The sequence below is a fragment of the Zonotrichia leucophrys genome, chromosome 5 (genome assembly GCF_028769735.1).
Source record: "Zonotrichia leucophrys gambelii isolate GWCS_2022_RI chromosome 5, RI_Zleu_2.0, whole genome shotgun sequence".
Classification (NCBI taxonomy): domain Eukaryota; kingdom Metazoa; phylum Chordata; class Aves; order Passeriformes; family Passerellidae; genus Zonotrichia; species Zonotrichia leucophrys.
In genome coordinates this window covers 54,707,063-54,724,206 of record NC_088175.1, presented here as the reverse complement: position 1 = coordinate 54,724,206, position 17,144 = coordinate 54,707,063, and the positions used below count along the sequence as shown (strand labels likewise).

Here is a 17,144-nt window from a genome sequence, read left to right as displayed (position 1 = left end):
GGATCTCACACTACTAGCACTGAAATCCCTACTGCTCTGGTGAATATTTATGTCCAATAATTTGACTCTAATTTCCTTCAATGGTGCTCATTTCACTTTAGAATTAGGAATGTTAGAAGGCAAGGCTCAATAAAACTCTTTGGGAAATACTTTCTTAAGAATCTGTTTTGCTGCATCATTTTACCTAGCAATGATAAATACAATCTGTGCCTGAAAAATAAAATTCTTCATAATTTATCTGCTAATTTTGGTTGCTGATGATTTATTCTTCCAGAAGTCCTGCACTGATTGGATGCTTCATAGTAGACAGAGAATACTTCCAAGAGATTGGATTACTGGATGAAGGCATGGAAGTGTATGGAGGAGAGAATGTGGAGCTTGGAATCAGGGTAAGGAAAACAATTAGCCAATACTGGTGGCTTACATTTAAAATATAGCTTACTTCTTATTGCAGAGGGGGAAAGCAGTCCAAAACATGGATGGTGGCAGGAAAAGGAGATCCACAGCTCTGCATACATGTACATTTATTTCAGGAGAGAGGAGGGAAAAAAGAGCAATAGCTCTCTTTACAGAACTTAATCTGGGACAAGGGTAGATGTATAGAATTTAGGATTGTTCTTTTAACAGGGTTTTGCGGAGTTGATAGCTAAATCTCCCTGCTTACCTGTGGTCCCACACTCAGTAAGAGCAGTTTCTCTCAGGTGGGATGGGAAAAACCTTTCTAGATTACTTTGTTTATTTCAATTAGGAAAATCACTGTGGAGCAAAGTAGAATATAGAGGCATTTATGCTGCCTTCCAGACAGAAGGGAATTAAGGTATTCATAATGTGCATAAGTGCATATATTTTCTTTTTCCATTGTACACTCTTCACCTGTTTACTATAATGCAGTATTGTGTGTGATTTGTGTACTTCTTTCTGTATCTCTTCACAGTTAAACACTTTTCTGTTCTCTTTGAGAATCTCTCAGGTTTTTGATAAGAGTGGAATTCCTAGGTAGATAATTGTAATGAAAAAATGGTGTGGTGTGTTATAAAACTAAATTCTGAGCCCTGCTAGGAAATGTGAGGGAGAGGTAACATTGTGTTTTGAGCCTTTTAGTTGCCAGAATATAAGCATACTGTTGTACAATAGCAAAAAAAGGGAACTTACTGTAAGAATATAGAATTATCTCCTGAGACAGCAAGATATAACAAAAAATACTCTTTTATTTCTGGTTTCTTGAAGTTCTTTTTTTTCCGCCTGTTAGAGATAAAGAGTTTTTTCAGCCAGAGAGAAGCACAGACCCCCTTTCAGCTACAGCAGAGCACTTTTTTAAGGAAAGGGAGAGAGAAATGCAAGACTGCTTGTTTTAATAACATTGTTCTTCCCACTGTAAGGGTCAGAGAGCTGCCTTCTGCTCCCAAAAACTTACTTTGCAGCTCAGTGTTGCAATGAGTTGAAAATTAACATTGTCACAGACATCTTTTTCACTAAAAATCCTTTCTTTAGGATTTTCCCCTCTGGGAAGCTGAGGCCCCAGAAAAAGAATGTAAACAATGGTTATCTGCTGCTGTGGAATGCAACAGGTGGATTTTTGATTGGGCCATCTTGAATGTTTATAATTAATTAATGGCCAATCAAGACGGAGCTATCTTGGACAGAGTCTGAGAGCTGCCTTTGTTATCATTCTTTTCTTAGCTTAGCTAGCCTTCTGAGGAAACCTTTTCTTTCTATTTCTTTTTAGTATAGTTATAATGTTATATATATATATATAATAAAATAATAAAGCAGGTCTTCTGATCATGGAGTCAACATTCTCGTCTCTTGCCTCATCCAAGAACCCCTGTGAACACGGACACATTAACATCACTTTGATTTTTCTCTTCTTTTTACAACTGACAAAAAATTATTGTTTCCTCGTGAGTGCAAGGAGTTTTCTCTCGGTTTGCATCGTGAGATGTACCCTGTCTAGTCTGCAGCACTTGGCCTTGGAGGAGCTGATGTTGGTACATTGGTAGACAAGGCCAGAGAGACACAATCTCTGCATAATTGAAATTTTGGAGTATGCTGGATCACTGAAATAAGGCCTGACACTGCTCTGATTTCCTTATGGCTTTTTCTCTGTCTCCAGGGAAGCAGTGCCTGACCTACATAAAAAAACTTTCATCTGTAACAGATTGTAGTGTGCAAGGTAGCATAATATATGCTTCCTTATCTGAATTTATGCTGGCTTGGATCTGGCTGTATGAAAACAAATCACAGAGCTGTAATAAACAGATTGTTTAACAGTTTATTAATGCTCTTCTCACAATCCTCAGTGTGTCTGAGATCATACAAGGATGAGAGTCAGTGAGGGGAGACCTCGTTGTGGTCTTCAATGTCCTCACCAGGGAAAGGAGAGGTGCAGGCACTGCTCTCTTCACTCTGGGGACCCAAGGGAATGGCCTCAAGTTGTGTCACAGAAGGTTTGGGTTGGATATCAGGAAAAGGTTTTTCACTGAGAGGGTGGTCGGGCACTGGAACATCTCTACATTACTTGTGTTGCTTTCACCTGTGGGGCTGATGATGAGTGCCTTAACCAAAATAGTCATTGTTCTACAAAAACGACGTTATAATTACAGTATTAGTGCCATAAATAATGTTTCCTTTTTTGCTCTCCAATCTGTGACTATGCATGGCTCACTGCACCTCCTCTTTCATTGTCATTTTCCTTTCTTTAAAGAAGTATCTAGATTTTTCTAGTATTCTGCTGTGTGAAAAGCATTATCATTCAGGATAATGGGCAAGCAGACACTGTCTGTCCAAAATGGCCTGCCAGGGAAATTTTATGCAAAAGCTTGTAAGAGCAAACATCTAGAGGAACTGGAGAGTTTATTTTTGACTGCAGAAATAGCACATGTTAGAATAATTTGAGCTACCTGTTTATCTTAAACACAGTGAGTAGAGCATGGTCCCACGTCCATATATCACTGATTTTGTTCCAGAGGATGTAAAACCTCTGAGAGGAATTAGACCCTGACAAATGGAGACTTTTCCCACAATCCTCACCCAGGAGTTATGTTTGTCACCTCATCATCTGCACAAATATCTAGTTATTTATGTTATATGAGTGCAAGAAAATCACCAACTATTGGAAATTGTATTTGAAGGATCCATTGCTGGCAAACCATAACAAGCCACAGAGAACAGGACTTTGGAGGATTATTCTCTTGATTCTGAATTTGTTTCCGAGCTGCTACTCAGCTCTCTTGGTCTCTGATTTCAAATACTGTTTTAACTTCTAAGATTTTTACCCTTGTCTATGGATTTGTAACAGCATTTGTAAAATACTAAACATATATTATTAAATAAATATTAATAGAAATCTTTTGCCTTGAGCTAGAAGCTGGCAGATGAGTTCAAAACATGAATGCATTTGATTCTTAGAAGAAACTCTTTATTTACTCTTCAACCAAATGTTTTCTTGTAAATCTGTTTATTTGCCTCATAAGACAAAAAAGGCAGGCTGGTTGATGCAAGACTTAATAGAATCCTCTTTGAGCAGCTCAATCATTTTAACTGGGGTTTAAAAATATTCATTTACTGTGAAGAAGCATCATATTTATAAAATCAAGTTAGAATGAGTGGTGCTTCTTTTTTGTTCAATCATTCCCAACTGAATGGACTTAAGTGTGCTTTTAAATTACCAGGTTGCATTTAGAGGGCAGATTGGAATCCCATTTTTATCCATGTGACCAAGCAGGAGCTGTGTTGGTAACTGCCTTAAAAGAATGTGAGTGTAAGGCTGGTGTTTCTCAGTGTCATTTGGGCTCAGCTTCTGGCTCGTGCCTGCACAAGCAGTTCTTGTGGCCATGGGAGACCCTACAAATCCTCTGCAATCTATTGGATGCATTCAGTCTGATTCTGCTTTGGATGGTTCATGTCTAGTTTGCAGTAGGCTTCTTAAAGGCTTCTTCCAATTGCCACTCAAGTCAGAAGAAGATTTTCTATCAAAAGCAACCCTGTAGCAATTCTTTTGTCTTTAAAAGCAGCCTACATGCTTGACAAAGCTCTGGAATATCTGTTACAAGATGTTATTTGTGCCATTTTTAGGGATTTCCTAACAAACACTCAGTGATTTGCCTCAGGTCCCAGACTAAGTCATCATCAGAGTCATGGGAATGCAAGCCCAGGCTTTGACTTAGAGTAATTCTGTGTGTCACAAAGACTTTGTGCTTGCAGATGAATTCGTGTTCTCAAGGATATAATGGCCCTCTTAAATGGGTAAGAGGAAAATTTATTATAAGGTAAAAGCTCTTTAAGGGAAAAGGATTGAGTCTTGTTCCAACTAAATGGTATATCAGGACTTTACATCAGCTGACCCAGGAGGAAAATTGCATTTATAGTTAGACTGAGTGTGGCACACTGCTTTTGTACAGTATATTTCTGTAGTGAAATTAATTGCTTCATTTCTTGCTAGTCTGGTGGCTTGTCTGAGACCTTTTGTGAATCTCATGCTGTTTCTGATGGTGGAGAACTGGAGGAATGCAGTTAATGAATAGAGATGGATAAATTAGTTACTTGAGCAAAAAATAGTCCCAGTGTTCTTTGGGGTATTTTCCATACATTAGGGTCCCTCTGTGGCAAAGCAAGGAGATGTGAAGTCTGTCATGGCTCTCTCTGATCTATTGTTTTTAAATTCCAGAGTTTATTATTTGTTTGTTGGTTTTGGGCTGCGTCTTGGTTTGTTGTTTGTTTGGGGTTTATTAATGTGTTTTTGGGTCTTACCTATCTTGTCTTTTCTTTAACTCCCCCCCCCCCCAACATACTTCTGGGATCATGATTTTTCATTACGTGTTAGTTAAGTGAGTCTCTCCCATTTGATGCTAGAAACTGATGGCTGCTGACATGTTCCAGCCATTTCCAGTCCCCACAGTGTGTGTGTATCCTGATTGTTTCTCACCTGAGATCTTTCTTATAATATTGCCCTTGGGATAGTGTTCTTTTTGTTAATCACAAGGAAGATACTTACACTTGGCCCCAAATCTCCATATTTATGGGGAAACATTTTGCCCCTTTTCCTCTTTACCTGGAAGTTTTCAGCAATTTTACCTGTCAGTGTTCCTAACACAGCCCATAAATGACATGAAACTGTGACTTTATTGCATGTAAATAGATGTCTGATTTTATTAAGGAAAGCCTTTGCACAGCTGTCCTGGGCATGGCTGGGGTGGAGATAATTTTGTTCCTAGAAGTTGGTACGGTGCTGTGTTTTGGGTTTAGGATGAGGATAATGTTAAACTGCACCAACAGTGTTCAAGCTCAAGTGAAGTTTCACAGCACATAGGCTACACTGGGTTACATTTCCTCCTTCTCCTTGCCATGCTCTTGTTCTAGTTCCTGCAGCAGCTCACCAGTGCTTTGGCCCTGCCAGCACAGTGGTCTGCCCCATTCCTGCTGCCTCTGAACACCTCTGCTTCAGGAAACTTTGATCTTCTTTCAAATACAGGGTTAACTTCAATGTCAATCAGTTAGTGATTTAGCCTGCTGCCTCACAAACTGTTTTGTTAGGCAGATTGACAGGCTGGTGTGCCAATGTGATAAATGGGGCCAGGAGACTCCTTTAAAAAGACTTTTATTAAAGACAGCTCTGGGTGGGGAACCCGAGGGGTCGCGCAGCGCCGCTGCTCCCACAGGACGATGCTGAAGAGGAGGAGGAGATCTTCCCCAAATATGCCTCAGGAAAATTAATCAAGATGTTCCCCATTCTTGCACTGGCAGCTATCATCACTTCTTGTAGGCTTAAAGCCATGTTTTTAGCTTGTTTTCAGTAAGAAGGCCAATATCCTTTGCCGCTAGGGAATGATTTGCTCTACAGAAAACATCCTCAGTACGTGATCACAAGTGCTGCTCAACAGTGCAAGGGTGGTGATGTGTAAAGGGAAAGGGCTGAGAAGCCCAAAACCAGAAATATCCTTAGGTGTTACTCTGAGATAATTTTTAAATACGGCTTTTTCATATAATGATTTCTCTTTAAATTTACATTAAAGCTTTAAATAGAGAGAAGTTTATTTTGCTTTTATCCATGTTGTGAATTAAGAGGAGACTATTTCTAGATTGAAGCCTGAAAGAAAAAAATTGTAAAGATGACCAAATGTTACTTCTTACAAGATGTAGCCAATGCTTTTCATAGCTCACACTTTCACCAAGACAAAAATAATTCCTTAGCAGTGCAAGTGTGGCATAAGCACTTGCCTGGCACCCTGTGTAACCAGCAGTGGCTTATCTGTGTGCACAGGATATTCCTGAGGTTAATTTTGTTTTGCAAAGTACCTCACTGTGTCAACAATTTGAATCCCAAGATGACACAGACTAAAATTCTCTATTTACAGGATTGTAATTCCAACAGGTTAAAAAAAGAAAGGCTCTATTGAGAACAAAATAAGTAATTGCCATGCCTCCAAATTCTGCCAGTCATGACATTATTGGGTTTTTTTTTGGCTTGCTCTGGTTTCAGTCACTCCTACATTGGAATAATTGTTTTTCCCTCTGTTCTTATGAATGCCTCAGCAGGTAATCTGCAGCTACAGCATGTGTAATTATACATTACCAGTGAATCAGTTTTGTGGTTTTGCTATTTCCGGGGAGAGAACATTTTATTAGCTGCTCCCACAGGAAAGAAAAGTATTACAGCAGCAGCTAACATGAGACATCACTATACCCTACAAGGAAGGATGAGGAGGAACTTGGAGATTTCTCACAAGTGTTTTTTCACCAACTGTGCATGTGTAGTTGCACATTACCAACTGGGAAGTAATATATATATATATATATATGTTTTATGAGAGGAAAGTGCTATTTATAGTGGTATGGGAAATAGTAAAACAGTTTAACTCAATACACACACATTAATGGGCTCAGGTGAGATGCAAGTTAATTAGTGCATTATTAGCCTCATGTTTAATGCTCTCCCGCACTTTCAAGTCATAGTGTAATTGCCACTGTACCTTCTTATATTCCAAGTCTTCATGGCCTAAGCTGGGAAGATTCCATATTTGTGGCGTTCCTCTAGAATTTAATTTCATTGAGATATTTCAATATTCCAAGACTGATTTAGTATCTAACAAAGATTAGAGGAAGACCAGTGAGGGAGAGCAGGGGGTTGTTGTGGTAGTACAGAAGTGAGTAGATGACTGAGATGGGTTCACCAGGATGGATCCAGCATGTTCAGGTCACAGGTGTGAAGGCCAGATACCTTTATGTGTGTAAGGCAAGTGAGTGAGGCAAAGGACCAGCCTAGCTGAACAGGGAATTCTTCAGGAGCTCTTGCCTCAGTCTTTAATAATACTGATAGAATTTGGGCTTTTGTGCTGTGGAAAGGTACCTGGGGGTCCTGGTCGATGGCAAACTGAATGTGGGTCAGCAATGCCCTGCAGCCAGGAGGGCCAGCTGGCTGGGGACATCAGGCACAGCCAGCCATGTCCTGGGGACATCAGGCACAGCCTCACCAGCCAGGCAAGAGGGCATAGACAGCGCGTCTGGGGTCGACACCACTTCTGCTAGCAGAAGCAGTGAGAGATGACAGCTCATGGAGAGCCACCTTGAGTGCTGGGGCAGTTTTGGGTGTTACTATATAAAAGAGACATTAAACTGTTAGAGAGCATCCAAAGAAGGGCAGTGAAGATGATGAAGGGTCTGGAGAGGAAGCTGTGTGAGGAGGGACTGAGGGCACTTGTTCTGTTCAGCCTGGGTGGAGACTGATGCTCACTGCAGTTACAATTTCCTCGTGAGAGGAAGAGGAGGAGCAGGCCTGACCTCTTCTCTGACCAGCACCAGAACCCAAGGGAATGGCCTGAAGCTGAGTCAGGGGAGGTTTAGGTCAGATATTAGGAAAGGTTTCTTCACAGAGGGTGGTTATTAATTATTGTGGTGTTGATGTGAGGGTTTCCAAAATGAGGTGAGAGATTAATCTGACTCTATATATTTTAGAAGGCTGATTTATTATATTGTGATATGATGTTATATGATATGAAAATGATATATTAAAACTATGCTAAAGAAAGAGAAAGAAGACATCAGAAGGCAAGCAAAGAATGAATAATAAAAAACCCATGACTGACTAGAGTCTTGACACAGCTGGACTGGGATTGGTCATTAAGTAAAAACAATTCACATGGAACCTATCAAAGATGCACCTGTTGGTGAGCAACCTCCAGACCACATTCCAAGCAATCAGACAATTATTGTTTGCATTTCTTTGCTGAGGTGTTGCAGCTCCTCAGGAGAAAATCCTGGTAAAGGGATTTTTCATAAAATAGAACCATGACAACAGAGGGTGGCTGGGCACTGGAACAGGCTCCCCAGGGAAGTGGTCACCACACCAAGCCTGACAGAGCTGAGGAAGTGTTTGGTGGTGTGACTCTTGTGGTGTCCTGTGCAGGGCCAGTAATTGAACTTTGATGATCCTTATGGGTCCCTCCCAGCCCCATGTTGTATTCTATGGTCAGGTCTTCAGGCACAGTGCAAGATTAACAAGACTGATCAGGCTAAGTGTAGCTGTGGTAAGGAGAGAAAGGTAAAGCCATAAAAGATGGCCAGCACAGTACATTGCTCCATGAATACTAAACCAGTGGCAATCCTGTTTTTCCTTTTGTGACAAAAAGCGATTTCTTTTTCTTCCTGTTGATAACATAAACTTGGCAACGTAGTGATTGATGTGTGGGTTATTTACTGTGCCTGGCAATGAGATGGACACGCTTGGAAGAGAACTGAATGGGGCCATAAGTGACCCTTGGCACGTGTTACCTCAGGTGGGACACAGGTGGAGAGCGGCTCCTACAGTTCAAACCAGCAGCACACCATGCACAGTTCAGCAGTACACTGTAACAGTTTCATAGCTCATGAAGATACATGCAAAATTAATCCCTGCAGAACAAAACAATTTAAAAAGTACATAATGAAGCAATTAGCTAAAAGAGGAAGAAAAGTAATGACAATTTAATTTGGGAAGAATCTTTACATGTATTAGGTTTTCAATGAGAGTGTTTTATGAAGGCACAATTAATGTAAAATGAGGCCTGTGAGGCAATTAATGATGACTTCAAAAGTTAGATTTAAGGGATAATTTACATATTTAGCTCTAGTTATGTTAAAGTCTTTTATTTTTCTTTTAAAAAGCCTTTTAGATTGTGTATGGGGGGCTGCTTTTGTAGGTTACTTAGAGTTTCACATTAAACTATCAGCTTGGTTATGAAAAAAGGCTGTTCTTCTATACAAATAAATAAGTTTACCTTAAAGTATGACAGGATTGTGTGATGATCAGACATATTTAGTAAAGGTTATCTGAATTCAGTGGCGATATTACCTAAATAAATATTAACATATTCCATCCAGTGGGTATAGTTTCTAGCTCTGCAGAGGCAGATACCCAACAAATGTGCATGACAATCCAAAAATTTCCAGGGTGTGATAGAAAAGCCACTAATAGCAACTAGAAATATGAACCTTGATTTCAGTGATCTTTGTGTCTGACAGCTCTCTCTGTCCTTTCTGCAGTCACCTGTCAAAATAAAAAAGCCAACCAAAATAAAAAAGCAGATTCAAAATGATTATGGTATTAAATGAAAATAGCTTATACTTGTCTGTAAAACATCAGGCTCATTACTGATTATCAGTAAACAATTAATGGTAATTACAAAGGATGACAAGATTTGCAAGTAGTTTTTACAATAAATTGTTTCCAAAAATGTATTTCAAAGATGCTGGTAACTAATTAGTTTGTATCCACAGTAGTAATTAATTTACACTGACTGTTTTTTTAACTTTGGGGCATCTTTAATGAGTACTTCTAATTTTGTAGTTTGCAACCTTCACAGAAGCTAGAAATTACTTCAGTTTTTTGAGAAATCACTTAATTATTAAGAGGTTTTTGTTTGCAGTCCAAATGAGGTGATGGTATCAAACAAGGTCACATCAGCTCTTGGAGAAACTGCACGCTCTGTGTAAATTTAATGAATGCAGTGCATGCTAATCAACTGCTCGATGACTTGTAGGTTTTTGGTTTTGTTATTAGATTAAGGTTCTAGAACATAAAAAGAACACTCAGTGATTAAAGAGATAAAAAGAAACTTCTAATGAAGAAGAAGTGTTATGTCATTTTATAATGAAGTATAAATTAAATATTCGAGAAAGGGATCAACTTCAGAGTTGTGATTGTTTGCATTAAATTTGCAAATTCAAATATATTTAAATGAAATTGGAGAGGATTTACTAAATAATGTAGTGAAAGATGTTTTCCAGATGTGAATGGAATTTGCTTAAAAAAACTTGTTAGCAGATTGATTTGGGTATCTGTAGGAAAGTGTGAGTGACACATGGCTCTGCAGTGCTGTGGGATGCCTGGTGGCAGTGAGTGAGGGCTGACAGGGCTTTCAGGACTTCACAAGTTGCTCTGAGCAGCCACTTGGTTTGTTCCTGCTCCTGTGGCTGCCTCCCTTGTGCCATCCCCCTGCACTGCCCATGCTCAGGTCCTGTCCCTCTCCAGCACAGGGGGGCTCACAGCTCAGCTGTTGTGCCACCACCTGTGTCCTCTCCGTGCTTTTAAGCTGCTCTCCTGTTTTCTCCCTGTTTTCTGTTTACTCTGAGGTGCTGCTTTAACCTTGGTAAACAGAAATACTCACAGATTTAGGGCCACAGCTATAACAGTGTGCCAATAAACATTCTGCAAATTACCAGCGTGAAGTGCTTAGAGTGGACAGATTGTTCACAAGCCACAACAACTGAAGATGCAAAAGAGAGTTTTCCCCTCCTTTCCCCCTCACCTCCCCTCCAGTAAGTTCTCTGTACTCATTTAATGTCCCTGTCATATCTCCTTTGATTTGCTTAGTTTAGATCATGGGCTATGCTGATTTTAGTCTTTCAGCTCTGTAAGTGTTCACCTCGGCACTGCTACTGTCCCTTTGGACCTAGAATTTTTTAATGGAATTTTGCTAGCTAGCAATGAAGAAACAAGGAAAGTTTTCAAGAAGAGAAATCTCTCTAAGCCCTTCTTGGGGCTGTACCAAATATATGAACCTCCTAAGGAAATTTAAGAATAAAGAGCCCTTTCTCGGGCTGCCTTGGAAGGGAACATTGAAAATGCACTGAAGTGGGCTCAGAGCTCTTTGGAAGGGAAACTCCTGTTGCTGTGTTCTTTTCTTGAAAGACTGTTTTTGCAATGTAAACCAGCAGGACCAGAACCTCAGGAAATTCCTCCAGAGTAAAGCAAACGTTTTGCCTATCTGGGACTCCAGCAATCATGGAAAGTACTCCCAAAGATACATTGACCACACTGATCACATTTCAAAACTTTCTAAGGCAAAGTCTGAGGCCTGCTGGTACAGTTTTGCAATTGATGCTTTTACAGCATGGCATGTGAATTGCTGTTTATTGTGTCACAGTGATGAAAGCATATGTTATTTTTTACAACTGCATATGTATATTTCAAGATTTGGCAGGAAACTGAGATTTTTGCTGGTAATTTCCACTGCTTGCCTCAAAGGTAAATTATCTTCGTGGGCAATAGGCAAAGTTGCCGAATTTCCTTTTAACCATGGTTTAGGAAATTAATCAAGTGTTTTCCTTGCAATTTGTACAAGTAGGTTAGTCATTAAGTATTACTGATAGCAGCCACAGTATGCTCAGAAATATAACATTTTACTTCAGACCATTCCATGTGGTTTGAAAAAGGTTTTGAAGCCTTTCAAACCACATGGTTTTCTTATCTTTAGACTTCTTGCTGAAGCCATGGGTGATAATTTGAAAAAGCTCTACTGATTTTTAACTTTTGTATGTGTTTATAGCCATCAAATAAAATAGCAGTACAGGAAAACTAGTAGGGTGCTATTCAGTGTGGATAAAGCCTGAATAAAGATTGCTAATGAGAGCAAAAAATAGCTGCAAAATCCACAGGGGAAGTGTGTGAAGTTGTGAGGAACTAACCCCTCAGCTGCTATTCCTTCTTATCTACAGGAATTTTATTAGATGAAAAACAGGCCACTCTAAAAGGCTTCTCAGCTTCCCTCTGAGTAGAGTCTTTGAGAAAATGTATTTCTTAGTATTAAAATACTAATTTTTAAAAAACCATAAAAATTGTATCTGACTGAAAGGTATTTGGTTAGAGTAATTAATTAGTATTTTCTGTGCACTTCTCATGTGAGATTTATGCCACCTCAAGGTTTTTCTCTTGAAAAACCATCCAGCTATCCACAATAGCTCCAACACAATGATTAGAGCACCAGGGATTAATGTAAATGAGTGAAAGAGATGGGGGGAGGTAGGAGTGGTCAGATTCAAGTGGACTTTTGGTCTAGAAGAGAAAGAAACTGCAAGAAATTCCATTATTTAAAATATAATCAGGGAAGAATTTAAAAGAAAACCTGATGGTTTTTGCAGCAATTAATTATGTTTATTGTTTAGTATTCATGCATGCAGTTCAGTGTAGTGTTTAGTGTATGAATAGCAAAGCCCTTCATTCCTTGGCTGGAGATTTTACATATTTTAGGCAGCTGGGGATCCTCACTTCCATGAGATTCCACGAGAGCATAATTTCATTTGAAAATCCTGCTTTAATGCCTGCTACCTGCATTTCTATTGTGTTTTTTATTTTTTTTTAACAACTCACCGCTCCCTAAATACAATGGAACGTTTGGATAAAAAAGAGATTTCTTGCTGGACTGTAATCCCACTGGCAAAGAACAGTGGGAGGGAGAAAGGACATTGGCTTGTCCCAGATGTGACCAGCCGAGCATGTCAGGATTGTATTTTCTGCCTTTTTAAAGCATTGCCTCTGCTTCCACTCAGCAAGGTTTCATAGCCTGCATCTAAGGTCACGCTCCTTGTTGAGTGCTGTAGCTAATTTTTGTGCATTTTAGGAAATTTTTGTCTGGAAATAATATGATTTTGAAATTGTTTAATGAAACTTAGCAGTTCTGTTTTGATAGCTAATTAATTGATTGAAATTAATTACTCTTTGAAAATAGAACAGAGACTGACAGTGTCTGGGAGAAAGGAGTGGCCACTGGCATTGATTAGTTGGTGTTTATTCAGGTAGTGGGTAATTTTTATTTGCAAACTCTGTTAAGGACTTGATCAGGTTGTTTTTTGAACACATCTAACTTCATTATTAAGTCAAATCATAGTTTCCTGATAACTGAATCAATGCTGAAATTATACATGACACTGCTCTTCCAAATTTCAGTTCCTAGAAATTCGCTTGGAAATTCAGCTTATTCTAGACTGTGAACTTTTTGGCTCAACTTGTTGTCAAGACAGCATTGTGACCTAGCTCTGAAAATCCCACAAAAGATTTGGTGTTCCCTTGCTGGCCTTGGCTCAAGGCCATCCCTGGCTGGAATGAGCAGAGGCAGGACAGAGTACACAGTGCATGTGTATTGTGAATTGCCCTGTCCTGGGCTAAGTTATGACCATCTCTACATCTTCCTTGTCTTTTATGATACTAATTTAGGCAGTGTACAGTGAGTAACTCTGAAACAATTTATAGCTGGATGTCCATGCTGTACTGAGAAATTACTTGGACTGGAAGCAGGCGTTGTGTGAGCACAGCCTGGTGGAACTTCACATTTAATCTCTATTAGGAGGTGTAGCTGGACCATTTATAATTAAATGTTTGATGAACTGTAATTTTTGTAAGATCGTTAAACTGGATTGCCCACTTGATATGATATTTAGAAAGACAGGACACCAATTTTGTTTCCAGATTATTTATTTTTGTGCCAGATCAGTTGCATATTTATTTTTAAATATTTATGATCATCTCAGTTTTGCCCTGATTTTGATAAGGGTTATGTTTATTTACTCTAATGGTCGTCCAGGCTGGTGACACAGAGATGTGCTGAAGTCTTTTCATCTCCCTTTTTGACTGTACAGCAGGTTCATGGGTTCAAGCTCCCTTTCCACAGAGCTCTGAAAACCTGGGCTCTATCTCTTCTCCCAGCATATGCTGAATGCAATTAGGCACCAGTTCAGAAAAAAGCTTTGTAAACATTCTGAATTCATGCCACATTTTCTGGTCTCAGGAGCTGCCAAATGCCTAAATGCTGTATTCAAGCCAGATGTCTAAATATATAAAATGAATGACTGAACAAAGTGCCTCCTTAGTAGAGCAGATGCCTATAGGGTGGACAGATCTGAGGGGCCTGAGATCAGCTCCAGAACAGAATGTTTTTCCAGCCCACATCCCTGGCCACCAGGAGGGAGACCAGAAAATGACCCTCTGGATGAGGGTACAAGAAAGAAGCACCCTTGCTCTCATGTTTTGCTCTCTTGGCACACGAGGTACCAAGCCTCAGGACTTTCTGCTGGCAGTTATCATAAGGCAAACTCTGTCACTTCTCAGTGAGTACATCTGCCTCTGGGACACCCAGGTACTTGTTCAGCAGAACCAAACAGTTTGGGTACATCTGGTCTTTCACCTGAGCAGCATCCACTCAACCATGATGAATGGGCTGCCTTGATCTTGTTAGGAAGCTTACATGATACAAGATACACAGAAACAGGGCTGCTATGTAAAATAACTAATGTACTTCACTGATTCTTAAGTTTGCCAAAGTGGTTTTCTCTTTGGTTGAAAGCAGAAAGAGTAAATCAGAAATGAAAGCAGTAATTATGATTAATATTGTGTACTTTAGCTCAGTTGTGGTAGTGGGCAAAATTGAAATCTAATTGAGCAGGTAGAGTAACCTACATAAAGAAGCTATAATAAGAGTAGTTTCTAATTAAATTGTTCACACAGCATTTTCATTAGGCACTCTTGGTCTTCATCTCTCCTCAGAAGGACTAGATCTGGTCCTTTCTCAACCATGTTTAAAGTAAAGTATAAGGTGCATTTGTATTTCTCATCTTCATGGGACGTGAAACTTCAGTGGCCTTAAAAAGCTGGTTGGCTTAGTTTCCCTATAATGACAACCTGCCTAGTTTATGATTCTGAGTAGTGCATGTATGGTCTGGTATGGACTGTGCAGAGCCTCAGGGAAAAGTCTTGCAAGACTTAAAACTTGAACCAGGTGTCATTATTTTGAATTCCCTATAAATAATTTTATTAATAATCCTGAAAACAACTGAATTGATCCAGGCAGAGTGAGATGAGAGGCTACTGGCAATGTAGAAACTCTGTAGTAAGGTGAAGTAGCAATAATAATTTATGGTATGGCAAAGTAATAACCCTCCCCTCACAACCTCTTTGTAGTCCAAGAAGTCTTGAGTGGTTATTCTCCTTACTAACAATGAAGTAAAAAAATTGCAGTGTGTTTGCTGGAGGCCAGCAGTGCTGTAGGGAGCTGCCACTAGCAGAATGTCCTTTTCTTTTTCCCCGTTAGGTGTGGCAGTGTGGAGGAAGCGTTGAGGTTCTGCCTTGCTCCAGGATTGCCCACATCGAACGAGCGCATAAACCGTACACGGAGGATCTGACTGCTCACGTCCGCAGGAACGCGCTCAGAGTGGCTGAGGTCTGGATGGATGAGTTTAAGAGCCATGTCTACATGGCCTGGAACATACCCCAGGAGGTGAGTCATAAAGATCTGAGCTTTAGCTTTAGATCCTTTTCCTTTTGGTTACTTGTCACAGTCATATTTTCTGGAAAAATCCCTTTGCCCAAGATTCTTCTCCTGGGAAGCTGAGAAGCCTCAGAGAAAAAGGAAAACAATAATTATCTGATTTGCTTCTCCTGTATTTTGCTCCTTTGGAATGTGTTTGGAGATTATTTACCAACAGGTGATTGTTTCATTGGTTTCATGTGAGTTGTTCTGGCTCTTTGGCCAATCAGGGCCAAGCTGTGTCAGGGCTCTGGAAAGAGTCACGAGTTTTCATTATTATCTTTTTACCCTTCTCTAAGTGTCCTTTCTGTATTCTTTATATTCTTTAGTATAGTTTAGTACAGTATTCTTTAATATAATATAGTATCATAAAATAATAAATTAGCCTTCTGAGAACATGGAGTCAGATTCATCATTCCTGCCTTCATCTGGGCACCCCACAAATACAGTAGTTACTACCCTAAATTTTGATTTTTTTCTGGTAGGGTTTTATTTGTATGTATGTATGTATTTATGTCTCACATACAGGCATAAGATATATACCCATACATACACAAATTCATATAAATGTATGTGAATTGTTGTTGTCTCTTATTCTAGAATTTTTTTTTTTTGTCTTTAGGTTCCTTAAAAATTAATTTCTTGTCAAGTTTATTCTCTTCACTGATGACTCTTCATGGATATTTTAAACTAGTAGCTGCAGAAATACGGTGGGGAAAAGCCATCAAATCTACATTGCACATCTTAATTTGAATTTTAGTCTCCTATTTACCATCACAGAGAGCTATAATTCCATCAGATTTGTGAGGAGAGCTCTGCCAGGGGGTGTTGACATCTATTGCTGCAAGTGTGGGGTTTCTGATAAGCATTTCACATCAGAGCGAGGGTGGCTTGGTGGGTGGCATGACATGTTGCAGATTCTTGCTGCGACTCCCCACTGGACTGTTTGTCCTGATTTCTTTTCCATGGATGAGTATTGCTTGGTCCATTGTATTGAAGAGATGATATCAGATGGCCAAGGTCAGAGTTCAGTCTGATTTTAGCTGTTCCTCATTTCTGTAGTCAATGGTATTTAATCTGTGAACAGCGATGAGCTGAAGGGCTCAGAGCTAGGGGACTGTGCTTACTGAGAATCTGGGTGATTGTTTCCACCTAGAAGCTGGGAAGCATGGTTCTATTGAATTTGGAGTTTAACTTAGTACAGCTGTCATCATTACAGCAAAAGCAAAGTCTGGACTTAAATTAAAGGGCGGATTAGCTTTTCTTTAATAAAATATCTCTAATTTGACAACAGTTCAGAGAAACTGCTTTTGCTGCAATTTATGTGTCAATAAATAAAATGCTGTACTTCTCCTTTAGTTTAATTAGAAGAAAATGTTAGAAACAAAAAATCAGCTAAATACATGAAAGCTGGTGTTGATTCAGCTGCTCTCAGTAGCTTCTTGCATCTCTCGTGATTAAAACTAGATAATTTTGGCAAAGTGGGGAAGTCATTGTCCTATTTTAGGTTGCAGCATTAGCCACATGATTTGCTATGACCATGAAAAAAAATCCTCTATAACCTGATATAGGAAAGGACTTTTCTGAAAGTTC

General features: G+C 39.5%; 1 protein-coding gene across 2 annotated transcripts in view; it reads left to right on the top strand.

Annotated features, from left to right (window-relative positions):
• Window positions 1-17,144, top strand: part of GALNT18 (polypeptide N-acetylgalactosaminyltransferase 18) — a 213,998-nt gene that overhangs the window by 142,753 nt on the left and 54,101 nt on the right. For both annotated transcript variants that reach the window (XM_064715707.1, XM_064715709.1), the window contains exons 7-8: window positions 275-389; window positions 15,336-15,521. In XM_064715707.1, coding sequence (XP_064571777.1) covers window positions 275-389; window positions 15,336-15,521 — 301 coding nt within the window. The remainder of the gene's footprint in view (window positions 1-274; window positions 390-15,335; window positions 15,522-17,144) is intronic.